Below are 20,633 nucleotides of genomic sequence, written 5' to 3' on the forward strand. Positions count from 1 at the left end.
GAAAGAGATAGAGAAGAGAAGGAAAGAGAGGAGAGAGCATGAGAGGGAAGAAGAGAAAGAGAGAGAGAGGGGAGTAGAGAGAGGGGTTAGAGAGGGAGAGAGAGAGAGGGGTTAGAGAGCGAGCTTAGAGAGAGAGAGAGAGAGAGGGAGAGAGAGAGAGAGAGGATAGCGAGAGAGAGAGAGAGGGAAGAGTGAGTGTCAGGCAACAGCCAAGGCCTGGCTCTGCCCCGTCAGTCACCCTGACACCTGGAACCACTCAATCTCCTTAGCCCACAATGGAGGGAGAGAGATGGAGGAGGGGGCAGGGAACATGATGGATATGGCAGTGGAGGCTGGTGACTTGAACAATTGAGGAGGATGGGAGACCCACGGTGTAGGCATGGAATCCATGGAGACGACAAAGTGTGTTTCAAAAATCGTCAAAGCCTAATTATTTGAACCTAAAGCATTTAATAAAGACATGTATAGTACACTATTATGGGGAATGGAGATGAGAGGGCTACTTGCAGTGTTGGGAAGGGATCACATCAGTGATTAAATGAGAGTATGAGGCATGAGTTGAGGTGTTCAGAGGCTTGACTTCAGTGCAGGACAGGATTTGTCTGGGAAGACAAAAAGCAATAACACAACACATTACACAGTTAGACAAAATACCTAAGAATGAGTTAGTCTGAGCAAAGAGTCAAATCATTGATGTGTAATAATGTGATTCTGTATGAGATTGACTCTACATACAGTAATGTGAGGGGGGGGGGGGGTCTGGAGTTTTTCCTTATCTGTTAACTTATTTAGGAAAACTCTGGACCCTATAAGGTATGACAGTGATTCATCAATTGTAAAAGGTTTTATAAGGGCTATGATGGGACCAGTTTTTCTTAATCAGGTCACATGGATGAAAACCCTGTCAAACTGCAGCAACCTTATACTTATATCATATGAATTACATTTAGAGGAGATGAGGAGAGGGATTCCCTCTACCCAGATACAGAGACAACAACTAACAGACAATAGAACTCACAGGGCTGAGCTTGCTTTATGCATGTTTGCATCATGGAGGCCTATGCAACTGTAGGCCTTATAAAACATTTACTCACTTCTGTCATCACTATTATGTTGATTGATTAATTCCAGTTAATCATTTTGGGTTGAAAACATATAGGCAGCCTAGCCAGTCCAATTTTGAATATAAAACACATTTGATCACATTCACATTTTCTCCTGACACACAAATGGACTATAAATACATAACGTTACCAATCAGTTATCCTGACCAGATGGACAGGGCACATCGGCTGTATGCTGCTGCTGTTATTAGTAGCCTACAGTTGATCAGACTGAAAAATCATGAATTCTCTAATCCTAATCCTATGATCAGATGGACAACATGTCAGTTCATATTGCAAAAGCTTTGATTTGTTGGAGGTCATCCTCCGGGAGGAGTCATGATTAGAGGTCGACCGATTATGATTTTTCAACGCCGATACCGATACCGAATATTGGAGGACCAAAAAAAAGCCGATACCGATTAATCGGCCGATTCATTTTTTTTGTTTTTTGTAATAATGACAATTACAACAATACTGAATGAACACTTATTTTAACGTAATATAATACATCATAAAATCAATTTAGCCTCAAATAAAATGAAACATGTTCAATTTGGTTTAAATAATGCAAAAATAAAGTGTTGGAGAAGAAAGTAAAAGTGCAATATGTGCCATGTAAAAAAGCTAACGTTTCAGCTCCTTGCTCAGAACATGAGAACATATGAAAGCTGGTGGTTCCTTTTAACAGGAGTCTTCAATATTCCCAGGTAAGAAGTTTTAGGTTGTAGTTATTATAGGAATTATAGGACAATTTCTATCTATAAGATTTGTATTTCATATACCTTTGACTATTGGATGTTCTTATAGGAACTTTAGTATTGCCAGTGTAACAGTATAGCTTTCGTCCCTCTCCTCGCCCCTACCTGGGCTCGAACCAGGAACACATCGACAACAGCCACCTTCGAAGCAGCGTTACCCATCGCTCCACAAAAGCCGCGGCCATTGCAGAGCTAGGGGAACAACCACTCCAAGTCTCATAGCGAGTGACGTTTGAAACGCTATTAGCGCGCACCCCGCTAACAAGGCAGTTAACCCACCGTTCCTAGGCCGTCATTGAAAATAAGAATGTGTTCTTAACTGACTTGCCTAGTTAAATAAAGGATAAATAAAGGTGTAAAAAATATATATTTTTAAATAATAAAACATTTGCCAAATCGGTGTCCAAAAATACAGATTTCCAATTGTTATGAAAACTTGAAATCGGCCCTAATTAATCGGCCATTCCGATTAATCGGTCGACCTCTAGTCATGATTACCATATAGGTCTATGGAAGGAGGTGAGGCCTACGAGCCTCCTAGGTTTTGTATTGAAGTCAATGTACCCAGAGGAGGACAGAAGCTAGCTGGCTACACCATGGTGCTACCCCAGAGAGTACTGTTGAAGTTACTATTGACCATTGCAAAACAGTGTGTTTTAATTCATTATTTGGTGACATATTAATATATTTAGTATAGTTTTATATAAAAATGATAACTTTTTTGTTTTTTTGTTTCACTATTTTTATTTTTATGAAATTTCACGGTGGATGGACCCGTCCTTCCTCCTCTGAGGAGCCTCCACTAGCATATGGAGGGAGGGAGGAAGGGGGGGGTGGCGGAAGGAAAGGAGGGAGGGGAAGGAAGGGAAGAGGGACAGAGGCAAGTGGAGAGAGAGAGAGAGAGACGAGGGGGGCAGGGAGCATTATATATTTGGAGGGAGGGAGGGAGGGAGCTAAGAGGAGAGATGGATTATTAAGGAGAGAAAGAATAAGTCAAGAGGTAAAGATATAGTAGTGGAGGTGAAGAGGGAGTAGAATAGTTTCAAATGCAAGCAAACACCTCTGTCTCACTGTCTCACTGTGTGATCTTCTGTTCGTCTGTAGCTGCATGGCATCAACATACATTGTCTGTATGCTCAACACCTGTCTGTCCTGTTGCCTCTGTAAACTGTATCGCCCCTGTTGTATACACTATAGTCCCTCCATGTCCTTCCTCTGTTACTCTGGTTCTTTAGATATCAACATGCCATATCAATGATCATCAGAAGTACTTTTCTTACTCTTTGAGGGGCCGAACAACAGGAAAGAGAGATTGGATTCGTCACGACAACAAAAGACAACAGAAAAACAGGGAAACTCTTCCTGCAAGAATATAACTCCCCGTCTCGGGCAGGATGTATTTTTACCCCGAAAGCCCAGGCACACCTGCTGAGTGCCGAGGCGCCCAGGCTTTATTTCTCCATCCATTATTCATACGCCAGCTCCATTATGAGAACACGTCCTGTCCTTATGAAGATACTCTCTGTCTGCCTCACAAGCTGTTCAGTGAAAATGCAGAGCTGTTGTAGAGACCTACAGTATGTGAGGAACAAAGGAAAACAGAATGGGATTTTGTTGGCAATGCACTATGCATAGATCGTGTGGGATCGTGTGTTCGGGTGAATGCAGGAAGAGGAAGAGGTGCGCAAACATTGGAACAGTGTAGAAGTAAGCAAGTGCACTGTGCTGCATGCAGACATACATAGACACACGTGCATACATACATTTATACACGCATGCACACACACACACACACACACACACACACACACACACACACACACACACACACACACACACACACAGACACACACAGACACACACACACACACACACACACACACACACACACAGACAGACATGACACAGCACTCCAGTCCCCCCTCTCTGTGTTCATTTTCTTCATCTCTGAGGTTTGGGTGAATTAGCTAGATTTTTCCATCTTGCTTTGATGATGATGCGGCACCACAGTATGCTCTGTATTCGCTGCAGAGCCCTGTTTTAGCACCCTCGGGGGGAATCTCCTCTTCCAGTACTCGTTTGCGGCGCTGCATATGTTTTGCTGAAATGTTCAGATTTTTTGCTCACTACGGTCACAGCCACTGTCAAAGAAGAGGAAATGTGATCGCTCCAAAACATGGCCTGAATATTCACGATTTCAGAGACATTCAGGGGTCATTTTAATAGTGCATTAAACAAGAGCTTTTAAGCAGAGAGTGTTGTGAAACCCCAGGATGGATTCCACCATTTTAAAGGACATTATACTGGACAGTAATAAAGACAAACACACACACACACACACATATACAACACATCCCTGCAGTACTGCGGAGCACCAAGGACACATGCCTTTAACACATGCCTGTGTGTGCCTACCTAGCATACCAAAATCTATCTTCCTCACTCTCTTTATATTTTTCTCTCTTTCTCTTGCTCTCTTTCATGTGTCCATGAAAACTCCTCAAGTTCTTGAAACTGTCGACCGTAGAGCTACGAAGACGAAGAACCAAACGTAGCACAGAATTCTCTCCAAAAGAACCGAATCATGTGGTTCAGTTCCATTAAACTTCTCTCCGAAAGAACTGAATCATGTGGTTCAGTTCCATGAAACTCCTCTCAGAGTTGAAACCGGGGGGAAATGAAGGCCGTGTCATACATCAATCATCATCTGGCCTGACGTAGATCTAGAACACTAAAGTGGCTCAGCAACTCAGATAAAGACATGAAAAGCTGCCACGATGGAGTTCACGCTCAGTCACTTTCCCTCAGAAATGTGGGCCGACCTATAAAAGTTTTATCAAGAGAACACTAACACTTCTTTGTCTTGCATTCACACTCCCATAGAAACATACTTTATGTTACATCTAAGTTATTCTTTTTCTCATACTTACCATGGATTTGTGTTTTTCTATCAGAGGACAAGGCATGTTTTGTTGGTAGTTCCCGACAGACTGGCTCGTTACTTGTTGTGGCTCACACATTGGACATTGGAGAACCAATAATATTGTGTAGTGGCTAGAGCGCTGTGATCAGTCTGTCAGTTTCAGAGATGTGATAGGAGATTGTCTGTCAGCAACACTGGGGTTCTGGGCTCCACTATGGGGCAGTGAGAGGCTTTATCAGGCCTTGGCAATTCAAAGAGAGAGAGAGAGAGATTGAGGTTTAGAAAGTAAGGAGGGAGGGGTGTGGAGAGAGAGAGAGGGGGTATAAAGAGAGGAAGGAGACTAGTGGGAGAAGGACGGGGGAGAGCACAAGAAGGAGGTGAGGGAGAGAGAGAGAGAGAGAGAGAGGCGTCACTACAGACCCGGGTTCGATCCCAGGCTGAGTCGCAACCGGCCGCAACTGGGAGACTCATGAGGCGGCGCACAATTGGCCCAGCTTCATCCGGGTTAGGGGTGGGTTTGGCCAGCTGGGATGTCCTTGTCCCATCGCGCTCTAGTGACTCCTTGTGGGGGACTGAGCACATGCACACTGACTTCGGTCACCAGTTGTACGCTGTTTCCTCCTACACATTGGTGAGATTGGCTTCCGAGTTAAGCGAGCAGTGTGTCAACAAGCAGTGCGGCTTGGCAGGGTCGTGTTTCGGAGGACGCATGGCTCTCGACCTTCAACTCTCCCAAGTCCGTACAGGAGTTGCAGCCATGGGACAAGACTGTAACTACCAATTGGATATCACGAAATTGGGGAGAAAAAGGGTTAAAAAGTACAACTTTTTTTTTTAAAGAGAGATTAGACAGCATTTGAGAGATGAGAGAGGAAGGGGAAGAACAGAGTGATGGTCATACAGAAACAGCCAGCAGAGTAGAGAGGAAGAGGGGAGGAGCAACAGAGTAAGAGAGAGAGCCTCATGGTCCCAGAGTAATATCAGACACTAGCCACCCCGCTGACAGCTGAGTCCCCACTCTGTCAGTCACTCCATCAAACACTGTGACAGTCCCAGAGTCCCCAACAACACAACAGTAGCTACAGTATGCTGTGGTCCTGTGTACAGTGCAATGCCCACGGCAGGTCACACTTCACGGACATCCCCATTCCCTTTCTAAAAGCCAACACACTCACGCTTGTACGCACACACACTATCACGGGTGCTCACATGCACACACGTGCTATCTCACACTTGCTAATGCAAGCACACACGCACACACATGCAGGCACACACACACACACACACACCTCAGGCTGCCCCTGTGAAGGCAGTCTAGGCCTGTAGCTGCATGACTGTACCCCATGTCTGTGTGTCGCTGTCGGATTCCCCCAAAGTTGTTCTTGGTGTGTCCTCATAATAACTCCTCTGTGTGGTGTTGATGCAGTGTGTCTGTCCTCTTTTGAATACTGAAACTGAAATGCACTGTGGTCGTATAGTGTCCTCTGTTCTGTGCTTGTGCTGTCTATACCGGACAGCCTCTGCTGACACACAGACAAACTGACAGACTCCTGTTCTTCTGACCCTGCACACACCTCGTATCACCAGAGACACAGAGAGAGGTTCACACAGAGGTCAAACCCCCTACTACGACCCAGCCAGCCTGGAGAAGAGGTCAAAGGTCAGCCAGCAGGAAGCAGAACCCTCACTCTGCCGTTTTCTCCTCCTTTCTGCAGCGACGACCTTCCTCCAGACTCACCCTCAGGTGAGGAGGGAAAGAGAGAGGGAGAAGGGGAGCTCCAGCCCCAGGTCCAACCCCAGCAGCCTGAGCTCCAAGCCCAGCCCCAACCTGAACCCCAGCCTCAGCCTAAACCCGAGGGCACGAGCGTGGGCGAAACACAGCAGGAGGTCACCCCCGCAGCCTCCCGCTCACCAAGCGGAGGGGAACTCGAGCAGGAGGAGGGAGAGCGAGGAGATAAGGAGGAGGAGGAGATAAAGCAGAACAAGGTGGTGGATTCGCAGCAGGAGCAGCAGCATGAGGGGGAGGCAGCAGTAGAGGCTGAGGTGGAGGAGGAGGAGGATGGGGCAGAGGCCCGGGGGGGAGCGGCGGGGAGGAGGGCCAGCCTGCACCACACAGCTTCCCCCATGAGGGTGCAGCGCAACGGGGCCTGCTCGCACTCCACCACCTCCGACTACGAGCTCTCGCTCGACCTCAAAAACAAGCAGGTAGGGTGTGTGGGGGTGGGGGGGAACGGTGTGATATGTGCGGGGGTAGGGGAAAGGGGGGCTCGGCTTGGGTTGTACTGTATGTCTTTGTGGTCTTTGTGGTCGTTTGTTGAGGTTCTGTCTGAGGTCAAGGCTGTTTGTTTTGTCTGTTGAGGCTGTTGTTGATTTGGTTCATCTGGGATTGTTTGTCTGTTATGGCTGTTTTTTGTGGATTGGCCTCGGCTGGCAGTTGATTGACATTATTTGCCTTTGAAGTTGGCTCTGCAGGTGTTCTTAGGGTGTTTTGGGTTGTTGAGTCTTGCTGTCTTCTACATTAACATGAGTCATCATCATCATCATCATCGCCACTGTCATTTTCACCTTCATTGACATAACATGGCTTTTGTCTTTTGAACAGATGTGGAACAGTGACCTTCTACTGAGGCGGTGTGTGTTCTGTTCTCACAGCACCTTCTTCTGCTGTGTGGCAGCTTGCTGTTTAACGAATGGCTCACACTGTGTGTCTAAGTGTCTGGGAGGTTTTTAAATGGAAAACATTTAGTTGCTTCCCACCGACTCTTTCTCTCACTCACACAATCACACATTCTCTTGTGTAAATGATACATCGTCATGGTAACAGAATGAAGTAATATTCCCGATGGTGGTTGTGCTGCTTGTATGAACTAAACTCATGTCTTCTCTCCTGGTCTGTTTGTCTTATGTTGTTTTCACCTTAACATCATATGTTCAGAGTTGCCATATGTCTAGACTAGAAACTCTACTGTACATGTAGTAAGTGTTCAGGAAATCATCCATGTGTGATGGCCCTGCTAACATACAGAGACCCATCTCCCTGTTCCGTGTCTCACATCTCATTTACATGGTGCGTGTGTGTACGTGCGCGTGGGCGTCTGTTTGTCAACTCTGTGTGTGTATGTGTGCCTGTGCATGCATGTGTGTGTGTGTGTGTGTGTGTGTGTGTGTGTGTGTGTGTGTGTGTGTGTGTGAGTGTGTGTGTGTGTGTGTGTGTGTGTGTGTGTGTGTGTGTTCTCATCATCCCATTCATCTGAGACGTTGGATTCATCAGACACTCATCTGCATATGAGGGGCTTTGACCACCCCATTCCCCATCCCGTCCACTGACCTTCAACCAGGTAACCTTTCCATTCCCCATCTCATCCACTGACCTTCAACAAGTTAACCTTTCCATTCCCCATCCCGTCCACTGACCTTCAACCAGGTAACCTTTCCATTCCCCATCTCATCCACTGACCTTCAACAAGTTAACCTTTCCATTCCCCATCCCGTCCACTGACCTTCAACCAGGTAACCTTTCCATTCCCCATCCCGTCCACTGACCTTCAACAAGTTAACCTTTCCATTCCCCATCCCGTCCACTGACCTTCAACGAGGTAACCTTTCCATTCCCCATCCCGTCCACTGACCTTCAACCAGGTAACCTTTCCATTCCCCATCTCATCCACTGACCTTCAACCAGGTAACCTTTCCATTCCCCATCCCGTCCACTGACCTTCAACGAGGTAACCTTTCCATTCCCCATCCCGTCCACTGACCTTCAACGAGGTAACCTTTCCATTCCCCATCCCGTCCACAGACCTTCAGCCAGGTAACCTTTCCATTCCCCATCTCATCCACTGACCTTCAACCAGGTAACCTTTCCATTCCCATTCCATCCACTGACCTTCAGCCAGGTAACCTTTCCATTCCGCATCTCATCCACTGACCTTCAACCAGGTAACCTTTCCATTCTCCATCCCGTCCACTGACCTTCAGCCAGGTAACCTTTCCATTCCGCATCTCATCCACTGACCTTCAATCAGGTAACCTTTCCATTCCCCATCTCATCCACTGACCTTCAACCAGGTAACCTTTCCATTCCCATTCCGTCCACTGACCTTCAACCAGGTAACCTTTCCATTCCCCATCCCGTCCACTGACCTTCAACAAGTTAACCTTTCCATTCCCCATCCCGTCCACTGACCTTCAACGAGGTAACCTTTCCATTCCCCATCCCGTCCACTGACCTTCAACCAGGTAACCTTTCCATTCCCCATCTCATCCACTGACCTTCAACCAGGTAACCTTTCCATTCCCCATCCCGTCCACTGACCTTCAACGAGGTAACCTTTCCATTCCCCATCCCGTCCACTGACCTTCAACGAGGTAACCTTTCCATTCCCCATCCCGTCCACAGACCTTCAGCCAGGTAACCTTTCCATTCCCCATCTCATCCACTGACCTTCAACCAGGTAACCTTTCCATTCCCATTCCATCCACTGACCTTCAGCCAGGTAACCTTTCCATTCCGCATCTCATCCACTGACCTTCAACCAGGTAACCTTTCCATTCTCCATCCCGTCCACTGACCTTCAGCCAGGTAACCTTTCCATTCCGCATCTCATCCACTGACCTTCAACCAGGTAACCTTTCCATTCCCCATCTCATCCACTGACCTTCAACCAGGTAACCTTTCCATTCCCATTCCGTCCACTGACCTTCAACCAGGTAACCTTTCCATTCCCCATCTCATCCACTGACCTTCAGCCAGGTAACCTTTCCATTCCCCATCTCATCCACTGATCTTCAACCAGGTAACCTTTCCATTCCCCATCTCATCCACTGACCTTCAACCAGGTAACCTTTCCATTCCCCATCTCATCCACTGACCTTCAACCAGGTAACCTTTCCATTCCCCATCTCATCCACTGACCTTCAACCAGGTAACCTTTCCATTCCCCATCCCGTCCACTGACCTTCAACCAGGTAACCTTTCCATTCCCCATCTCATCCACTGACCTTCAACCAGGTAACCTTTCCATTCCCCATCTCATCCACTGACTTTCAACCAGGTAACTTTTCCATTCCTATTCCGTCCACTGACCTTCAACCAGTTAACCTTTCCATTCCCCATCCCGTCCACTGACCTTCAACCAGGTAACCTTTCCATTCCCCATCTCATCCACTGACCTTCAACCAGGTAACCTTTCCATTCCCCATCTCATCCACTGACTTTCAACCAGGTAACTTTTCCATTCCCATTCCGTCCACTGACCTTCAACCAGGTAACCTTTCCATTTCCAGCTCTCACACAGATCATCAGTCACACCTCAAGACCAGAGAAAGAGAAAAGAGAGAGAGACTTGTGAGCGAACAGTGTAGTTCTCAAGGTGTAAAAACAACAACTTGCTGAACCATATACAGTGCCTTAATTTACGTGTTAGTCATTTATCAGACACTCTTATCCTCTTAGCGCGAAGATCGCTAGCGGGATCAAATTCGACAAAATCCGGTGAAATCGGAGCTCACCAAATTCAAAATACAAAATCAGAATATTAAACATTCATGAAAATACAAATGTCATACATGATTCTTTAGCTTAGAACCTTGGTAATCTAACTGCGTTGTCAAATTTCAAAAAAGGCTTTACGGCGAAAGCATAGCATTTGATTGTCTGAGGACAGAGCCCCATGTCAACATATCTTTCAAACCACCACTAGCAACACAAAATCATAAATAGCGATAAAATAAATCACTTACCTTTGGAGATATTTCTCTGGTTGCAATCCCAAGGGTCCCAGCTACACAATGAATGGTCGTTTTGTTCAATAAAGTTCTTCTTTATATCCCAAAAACGAATTCAATAATCCAGTCTTTCAACATGCATACAAAGGATTCCAAAATGTTACCAGCAAAGTTTGTCCAAACTATGTTTTTTATTAATTGTCTAATATCTAAATAAAGGATAATATTTCAGACGGAGAATAGTATGTTCAATAGCAAAGGAAAAGAACGAAGAGTGCGCCCACATTCACGCTTGAAAAAATACTACTTTTGCCCTGGTGCTCAACTTGGAACGACAACAAATACTTAATTTTTCAAAAAAACAAGTCTTAAACCTTGTATAAAGACTGTTGACATCTAGTGGAAGCCATAGGAACTGCAGTCTAGGAGGCGGAAATAAGATCTTTCAATAGCATTGCATTGGAAGTCATTCCAAGCTCAACAATTTTTTTTTACGGATACATTTTCCTCAGGTTTTCGCCTGCTATATCAGTTCTGTTATACTGACAGACATTTTTTAAACAGTTTCTAGAAACTGCAGAGTGTTTTCTATCCAATCCTACCAATTATGTGCATATCCTAGCTTCTGGGCCCGAGGAACAGGCAGTTTATTTTGGGCACGTCAGACAGGCGGAAATTCAGGAAACTAGCCTTACTCGCAGAGAGGTTAACCAGAGCGACTTACAGTTAGTCGCCCTAATTCACCCCTTATCACCCTCATCCTCTCCCCTATTTCAACCCTACTCCCCCTCATCCTTGAGTACTGCAGCAACAGCCCCTAAGGCTGTTTATACAGGTGAAGTCGGAAGCTTACATACACTTAGCTTGTAGTCATTAAAACTTGTTTTTCAACCACTCCACAAATTTCTTATCAACAAACTATAGTTTTGGCAAGTCGGTTAGGACATCTACTTTGTGCATGACACAAGTCATTTTTCCAACAATTGTTTACAGATAGATTATTTAACTTATAATTCACTGTATCACAATTCCTGTGGGTCAGAAGTCTGCATACACTAAGTTGACTGTGCCTTTAAACAGCATGGAAAATTCCAGAAAATGATGTCATGGCTTTAGAAGCTTCTGACAGGCTAATTGACATAATTTGAGTCAATTGGAGGTGTACCTGGTGATGTTTTTCAAGGCCTACCTTCAAACTCAGTGTCTCTTTGCTTGACATCATGGGAAAATCAAAAGAAATCAGCCAAGACCTCAGGAAAAACATTGTAGACCTCCACAAGTCTGGTTCATCCTTAGGAGCTAGAGATGAACGTACTTTGGTGCAAAATGTGCAAATCAATCCCAGAGCAACAGGAAAGTACCTTGTGAAGATGCTGGAGGAAACATGTACAAAAGTATCTATATCCACAGTAAAACTAGTCCTAAATTGACATAACCTGAAAGGCCGCTCAACAAGGAAGAAGCCACTGCTCCAAAACCGCCATAAAAAAGCCAGAATACGGTTTGCAACTGCACATGGGCACAAAGATTGTATTTTTTGGAGAAATGTCCTCCGGTCTGATGAAACAAAAATATGACTTTTTGGCCAAAATGAACATCATTATGTTTGGAGGAATAAAGGAGAGGCTTGCAAGCCGAAGAACACCATCCCAACCTTGAAGCACGGGGGTGGCAGCATCATGTTGTGGGGCTGCTTTGCTGCAGGAGGGACTGGTGCACTTCACAAAATAGATAGCTTCATGAGGAAGGAAAATTATGTGGATATATCGAAGCAACATCTCAAGACATCAGTCAGGAAGTTAAAGCTTGGTCGCAAATGGGTCTTCCAAATAGACAATGACACCAAGCATACTTCCAAAGTTGTAGCAAAATGGCTTAATTAAGGACAACAAAGTCAAGGTGTTGGAGTGGCCATCACAAAGCCCTAACCTCAATCCCATAGAAAATTTGTGGGCAGAACTGAAAAAGCATGTGCGAGCGAGCAGGGAGGCCACTAAACCTGAGTCAGTTACACCAGCTCTGTCAGGAGGAATGGGCCAAAATTCACCCAAGTTATTGTGGGAAGCTTGTTGAAGGATTCAGGAATTGTGAAAAACTGAGTTTAAATGTATTTGGCTAAGGTGTATGTAAACTTCCGACTTCAACTGTATGTGCTCACGTAGAGAGTTTTCATAGGATAAATGCCATAGTATATTGCTCTCTCTATATTTAACGTAAACGTTTTTTTCAGAACCAACATTTTGGTATTTGGCAATGTAAGTAATGTGATTAAACCACAATGTGATTTTATACAGAATACATTTACGCAGCATAGCCTGCTCTGTAGGTTGTATCGGCAGTGAAGAGCTCATTGCAAGTAAAAACTGTGGGTCCAGTCAGTCCTGTAAAAGAACCATTGGTCTAATAGCATTAGTTGTACAAGTGTCCCAGTTGATAGGCTGGTTGATGAAGGCTCCCTCCTCTATCGGCTTTTTCCTGAGTCCCATTTGTCGAATTCCCTCAATTTTGTCTCTGGGCCCATAATTGCCTTTTTGTTCCGCAGATTCCTTCTTGAGAAAGCATTGGATTCGAGCCTCATTAATCAAACTACATTTATCTCTGTAATGTTTCTCAGCGGCGGGGTGAGGGATGTTATCAGACTGCCTGTGTTCCCTCATAATCACACTCCAAACCTCCACCAGAGAGAGGGGATATTTATGAGCAATACATCTCACAACGCCATTATGGAAATGCGAGCTAAGTAATCCACATCAACCCAACTTTTTAAGGCAGATTTTTTTGTTGAGGGGTAGAGGCACTCCGTGTCTCAAAGTTCAATATGTTTACCCGAGCGTCTTTAAACTGCTGATGCTTAAAAATGGGTGGATTAGCACATTTTATCACACCGTTGGCTGGGTATGCTGAGAGCAGTGAAAACTGATCGTGTCCCGTATTCAATACTCTAGAGATGAAATGTTTTGAAAGACGGGTCGATGGAATCCTGTCAAGTTCCTTTTTTATCTTCTGCCAGCTTTTTGCGTCGGTTGAACTGTCACACTTCATGCCTTTTGAGAAGTGAACGTAGAATCTCCAACTGCCTCTCCCAACAAAGGTTAATAAACCTCAAAGGGTTGAAGATGCTCAATAAGTCAACTACTTACTCGACCTCAGTGCTCCAGCCATTACCACGAGCCCGTCATCCCCAATTAAGATGCCACCAATCTCCTGTGCTTGACCTACTGTAGGTTATCGCCTGACTCTCTTACGTTGTGGGCACCAAATGAATCTCCATTCCTGATAAACAGTAAGAGCTGTTCTGATTGATGCTCTATTCCTCAGAATTAGCTGTAGCCCTTTTTCTGTTACAAAGCACAGTATAACACCATAATCATGTAAAGTTGACAATTTTCCTGGTGCAAATTAACTGACCTGACATGAATGAGCTTATAATTAGGAGGTAGCATTAGTCGTGCCCTCTCAACTATGTGTTTTCTGCATGCAAATGTAATCATCTGCTATTTAATCTCTGTGCCAGAACTCAATTTGAGGGTGACACTCATAAATATACATGGGTCACTAAGCTAAACGTCAATGAAAACGATGAACGAACAAATTCAACTGAGGATACCTTTTTCTGAACACAAAATTCTTCAAAATCCCTGAAGTGTGTTTGGCTCATAATTGACTTCAGGCTGGGTTTGCGTACGTGTTCATTTTGTTGTCCACCTGTATCGTGACATTTGGTGAGATGAAGTGAATGGGTTGCGTGACAGACTGTGAATGCCAGCTCGTCCTTGGAGACTATTCACCCAGATGAATGCAGCCAGGGAGAAGGCCAAGAGATACCATCCATAGCACATTTCTCTGAATAGCCAGATCTGATAAGCCAGAACAAAAAATAGCACTTCAAAAAAACAGATTGTTCCCCATAGAAAGTCTGACCTTTAATATTGGAAACCATTTTCATTCCTGGCATAAACATCCCCCCCAAAAACAAACTCTGAATGCGCTATTTCTGCAAGCCTTGGGGTATTAATATTTCAGTGGCAAAGAGGCAGAGTCCCATCTCTCATACACAGACTGGTCTTGTTTCAATTCATCACCAACAACTCCATACGCTCATCAGGTCAAAGGCCTGGTTGTGTGTGAATTCTGTCTGTCCTATAAAGTCCAATTGGTTCTCGCCCTTTGACCCCCTAGTGTGTAACGTTTGGTTATCAAACCATATTATAACCCCAAAATACCTTTTGCCTCATGTTAGATCGGTGTCACCTCAGCATTTTTAAAATAAATATTTCTGGATTTTTCTTTGAAGAGTTTTCAAAACTGTTCCTGGAGAGTTACCCTCCTGTAGGTTTTCACTCCATCCCCAGTTGTAACTAACCTGATTCCGTTTATCAACCAGCTAATTATTAGAATGAAGTGCGCTAGATGAGGGTTGGAGTGAAATCCTACAGGACGGTAGTTCTCCAGGAACAAGGTTTGGGTTCAAACATACAGGAGGGTAGCTCTCCAGGAACAGGGTTGGAGTGAAAACCTACAGGAGGGTATCTCTCCAGGAACAAGGTTGAAGTGAAAACCTACAGGATGGTAGGTCTCCAGGAACAAGGTTGGAGTGAAAACCTACAGGATGGTAGCTCTCCAGGAACAGAGTTGGAGTGAAAACCTACAGGATGGTAGCTCTCCAGGAACAGAGTTGGAGTGAAAACCTACAGGAGGGTAGCTCTCCAGGAACAAGGTTTGAGTGAAAACCTACAGGAGGGTAGCTCTCCAGGAACAAGGTTGGAGTGAAAACCTACAGGATGGTAGCTCTCCAGGAATAGGGTTGGAGTTAAAACCTATGTGGGGGGTAGCTCTCCAGGAACAGGGTTGGAGTTAAAACCTACAGGAGGGTAGCTCTCCAGGAACAGGGTTGGAGTGAAAACCTACAGGATGGTAGCTCTCCAGGAACAGGGTTGGAGTTAAAACCTACAGGAGGGTAGCTTTCCAGGAACAGGGTTGGAGTGAAAACCTACAGAATGGTAGCTCTCCAGGAACAGAGTTGGAGTGAAAACCTACAGAATGTTAGCTCTCCAGGAACAGGGTTGGAGTGAAAACCTACAGGATGGTAGCTCTCCAGGAACAGAGTTGGAGTGAAAACCTACAGGATGATAGCTCTCCAGGAACACAGTTGGAGTGAAAACCTACAGGATGGTAGCTCTCCAGGAACAGGGTTGGAGTGAAGACCTACAGGATGGTAGCTCTCCAGGAACAGGGTTGGAGTGAAAACCTACAGGATGGTAGCTCTCCAGGAACAGGGTTGGAGTGAAAACCTACAGGATGGTAGCTCTCCAGGAACAGGGTTGGAGAGCCCTGCTCTACCATATCTCCATTGCCTCTCAGTCTACCTCTTTTAGTTCCACTACCCACCTTCCCCCTCCATCCCACCTTCTCTCTCTCCTGCTCACCCAGGCTTTCAGTGTCTAATGGAGATGGCAGAATGTACCAGAGAGATACAGGCTCAGGTAAAGCTGTGATGGGACCTAAATTCTTTATGCGCCGTCCCCTACCAACTCATTCTGAAGGCAAAACAAACAAGCCAAACTGACGCCTTTAATCAAAGGGAGCCCCCTCCCAGCTCCCGGCTCAGATCCAAGGCTACCTCTGCCTCAGACATTATTTCTGTCATTCGTTTTGACGAGTGACAACTTTCTGAGGGATGGGTTGTGGTTATTACCTTAACTCTGTTTTTTAAAGCCTACCCATTCCGTCCAGACGAAGTCAGCAGAGTGACGAAGCTGATTTTGTCATATTGAGTGTGTACTCAAAGTTCCGTCTGTCTGAACATTCCAGATAGATAAAAAGTGATGAATATTCAAGGCAAGGTCCAATACCGGTCTGCGGGAAGAGAAAGTGATGTTCTCATTCTGAGATGCCTCACAGAGACTATAGACTGTAGCTTAAAGGGCCAGGCTCATTCAGAAAGACTTTAATATTCTCCCAACATCTCTTCCCTTTCTCACAGAGGCCTCGCTGCAGTGCAATGTAAAAGGGATCAGATAAGATGGATTTCTCAGTGTCATTTCGGTTTTCTAAAGAGCCTTTCTAAGGGATGGAGTTCTCCAAATGACAATGGGCTGAGATTGCATCATGCTGCAGCCACCCCACTTATCGCAAATTGCAAAGCCTAGTGTGCATTATTGCATGGCTATCTGTTCTTCCCCATAGAAGTCTATAGGATGCAGGTGACTTTGCTTGGGACTGCGGAGTAGTAGTTGAAAGTATCACGTTGATCTCCTGGTGGCCCCGCAATCCCTTCTAAAACCATTTGCCCAATTGCATTTGAGCCACAGGGGGGATATTTGACGTGAACGGACTCAGTCCATATATATTTCGGATCCTGTCCTCGGTTCAAGTCCTCAACTGAGCAGACATATGTCGAGAAACCTTGTGACAAGATATAGCACCACATTTTTTATGTTCTCAGAGAACATTGGAGAGATAAACCCATAGGGATAGTGTAAAGGGTTGACACAGTTTAACTGAAGAGGGTATAACTGACACATCCATAGGCCAGAGATTGCCACAGCCATCACATGCAAAGAAACTCAAGAAATATATAGAATTTGATTGTTCTGTGAAGAGAGTTGGTAAAGGTTCCATGCATTTTTTTTATCCCTACCCAAATCAAATCAGAACTGCCTTTTTATCTCACAGTCGTTTATTTCCAGGCACAATTAATAGCTTTCAGGTTATTCAGTGTAGAAGAGAGAGTAGAGTGCATCTCAATTGCACCCACAGATAGTGGTTCTGATTTATTGACAATGAACGTTTTGGCCACACAGATATGAGACAGATAGTAACACATTTTTCTCCCTCTCCTAAATATGCCTTTTTTTCTGTCAAGATCATTTACTATCAGCATCTCTTGCTGAAGACCCTGGCCGTGACCCCACTCCACTATACTGTATAATACCATGCTGCTGAAGACCGTATCTGTGACCCCACTCTACTATACTGTATAATACCATGCTGCTGAAGACCGTATCTGTGACCTCACTCTACTATACTGTATAATACCATGCTGCTGAAGACCGTATCTGTGACCCCACTCTACTATACTGTATAATACCATGCTGCTGAAGACCGTATCTGTGACCCCACTCTACTATACTGTATAATACCATGCTGCTGAAGACCGTATCTGTGACCCCACTCTACTATACTGTATAATACCATGCTGCTGAAGACCGTATCTGTGACCCCACTCTACTATACTGTATAATACCATGCTGCTGAAGACCGTATCTGTGACCCCACTCTACTATACTGTATAATACTATGCTGCTGAAGACCGTATCTGTGACCCCACTCTACTATACTGTATAATACCATGCTGCTGAAGACCGTATCTGTGACCCCACTCTACTATACTGTAAAATACCATGCTGCTGAAGACCGTATCTGTGACCCCACTCTACTATACTGTATAATACCATGCTGCTGAAGACCGTATCTGTGACCCCCCTCTACTATACTGTATAATACCATGCTGCTGAAGACCGTATCTGTGACCCCACTCTACTATACTGTATAATACCATGCTGCTGAAGACCGTATCTGTGACCCCACTCTACTATACTGTATAATACTATGCTGCTGAAGACCGTATCTGTGACCCCACTCTACTATACTGTATAATACCATGCTGCTGAAGACCGTATCTGTGACCCCACTCTACTATACTGTATAATACCATGCTGCTGAAGACCGTATCTGTGACCCCACTCTACTATACTGTATAATACCATGCTGCTGAAGACCGTATCTGTGACCCCACTCTACTATACTGTATAATACCATGCTGCTGAAGACCGTATCTGTGACCCCACTCTACTATACTGTATAATACCATGCTGCTGAAGACCGTATCTGTGACCCCACTCTACTATACTGTATAATACCATGCTGCTGAAGACCGTATCTGTGACCCCACTCTACTATACTGTATAATACCATGCTGCTGAAGACCGTATCTGTGACCCCACTCTACTATACTGTATAATACCATGCTGCTGAAGACCGTATCTGTGACCCCACTCTGCTATACTGTATAATACCATGCTGCTGAAGACCGTATCTGTGACCCCACTCTACTATACTGTATAATACCATGCTGCTGAAGACCGTATCTGTGACCCCACTCTACTATACTGTATAATACCATGCTGCTGAAGACCGTATCTGTGACCCCACTCTACTATACTGTATAATACCATGCTGCTGAAGACCGTATCTGTGACCCCACTCTACTATACTGTATAATACCATGCTGCTGAAGACCGTATCTGTGACCCCACTCTACTATACTGTATAATACCATGCTGCTGAAGACCGTATCTGTGACCCCACTCTACTATACTGTATAATACCATGCTGCTGAAGACCGTATCTGTGACCCCCCTCTCCGAGGCTATTTCAGGGGGAATTGCGACAGCAAAAAATATATTTCCAATTCACATGTGTGTAATACACACTTGTACCTGTGACATAGGACAAATACAAGCACCCACTAATATTATAATATTACAGTGCCTTGCAAAAGTATTCACCCTCCTTGGCGTTTTTCCTATTTTGTTGTATTACAACCTGTAATTTAAATTTATTTTTATTTGGATTTCATGTGATGACGTACACAAAATAGTCCAAATTGGTGAAGTGAAATGAAGAAAATTACTTGTTTCAAAAAATTCAAAAAAATTCAAAAACGAAAAGTGGTGCATGCATTCACCCCCTTTGCTATGGAGCCCCTAAATAATATCTGGCGCAATCAATTACCTTCAGAAGTCACATGATTAGTTAAATAAAGTCCACCTGTGTGCAATCTAAGTGTCACATGATCTGTCACATGATCACAGTATATATACACCTGTTCTGAAGGCCCCAGAGTCTGCAACACCACTAAGCAAGGGGCACCACCATGCAAGCGGCACTATGAAGACCAAGGAGCTCTCCAATCAGGTCAGGGACAAAGTTGTGGAGAAGTACAGATCAGGGTTGGGTTATAAAAAAATATCAGAAACTTTGAACATCCCACAGAGCACCATTAAATCCATTGTAAAAAAAAAAAATGGGAAGAATATGGAACCACAACAAACCTGTCAAGAGAGGGCCGCCCACCAAAACTCACGGACCAGGCAAGGAGGGCATTAGTCAGAGAGGCAACAAAGAGACCAAAGATAAACCTGAAGGAGCTGCAAAGCACTACAGCGGAGATTGGAGTATCTGTCCATAGGACCACTTTAAGCCGTACACTCCACAGAGCTGGGCTTTACGGAAGAGTGTCCAGAAAAAAATAAGCAAACATGTTTGGTGTTTGCCAAAAGGCATGTGGGAGACTCCACAAACATATGAAAGAAGTTACTCTGGTCAGATGAGACTAAAATTGAGCTTTTTGGCCATCAAGGAAAACTCTACGTCTGGAGCAAACACAACACCATTCATTACCCAGAGAACACCATCCCCACAGTGAAGCATGGTGGTGGCAGCATCATGCTGTGAGGATGTTTTTCATTGGCAGGGACTGGGAAACTCGTCAGAATTGAAGGAATGATAAGGGGCGCTAATTACAGGGAAATTATAGAATAGTTATGCACGTTCAAGTTTTCAATTTTTGTTGTCTTATTTCTTGTTCGTTTCACAATAAAAATATTTTGAATCTTCAAAGTGGTAGGGCAGCCTCTCTCTCCGTGCTGATTGATCCTTCTGTACACCAAAAGGATTATGGGTCTCGTAGGTGCTACATTTGCGGCGTCTTGTCACCCACCATTACTTTTCTTTGCTCTGAGTAAATGTTCAGGTGTCCAATATTTTTCCTCTCTACTGACCATTTTTTTGTGTTGAGGGAGTGTTAAATTGTCCGTCCCATTTTTGTGACCTTAACGTTTACATGTTCAGGTTCATGTCCATTTGCATTAGATCCTATCAATGTCATTGTGTTTGAAAGGTCGTCATGGTCACCTCTTGTCATTTGGAGTAACTGCAGCCTTATTTGATTGGAAAGTATCACATTCATTGTATTTTTGGCAATTTAAAGCAGACGTATTCAGGGCATGTCTTTGTACATGTGGATGCTGGTGTGTAGAGACAGCATCTTGTTCA

The 20,633-nt window shown here is 44.7% G+C and overlaps 1 protein-coding gene across 1 annotated transcript in view; it reads left to right on the top strand.

Moving 5' to 3' along the window:
• LOC110499847 (IQ motif and SEC7 domain-containing protein 3) overlaps positions 1–20,633 on the top strand; it is a 193,046-nt gene that overhangs the window by 81,472 nt on the left and 90,941 nt on the right. Inside the window, exon 3 of the mRNA XM_090215016.1 lies at positions 6,503–6,992. Within this exon, the coding sequence (XP_090071142.1) occupies positions 6,503–6,992 (490 nt within the window). The remainder of the gene's footprint in view (positions 1–6,502; positions 6,993–20,633) is intronic.

The sequence above is a fragment of the Oncorhynchus mykiss genome, chromosome 21 (genome assembly GCF_057628025.1).
Source record: "Oncorhynchus mykiss isolate SJ-2025 chromosome 21, ASM5762802v1, whole genome shotgun sequence".
Classification (NCBI taxonomy): Eukaryota; Metazoa; Chordata; class Actinopteri; order Salmoniformes; family Salmonidae; genus Oncorhynchus; species Oncorhynchus mykiss.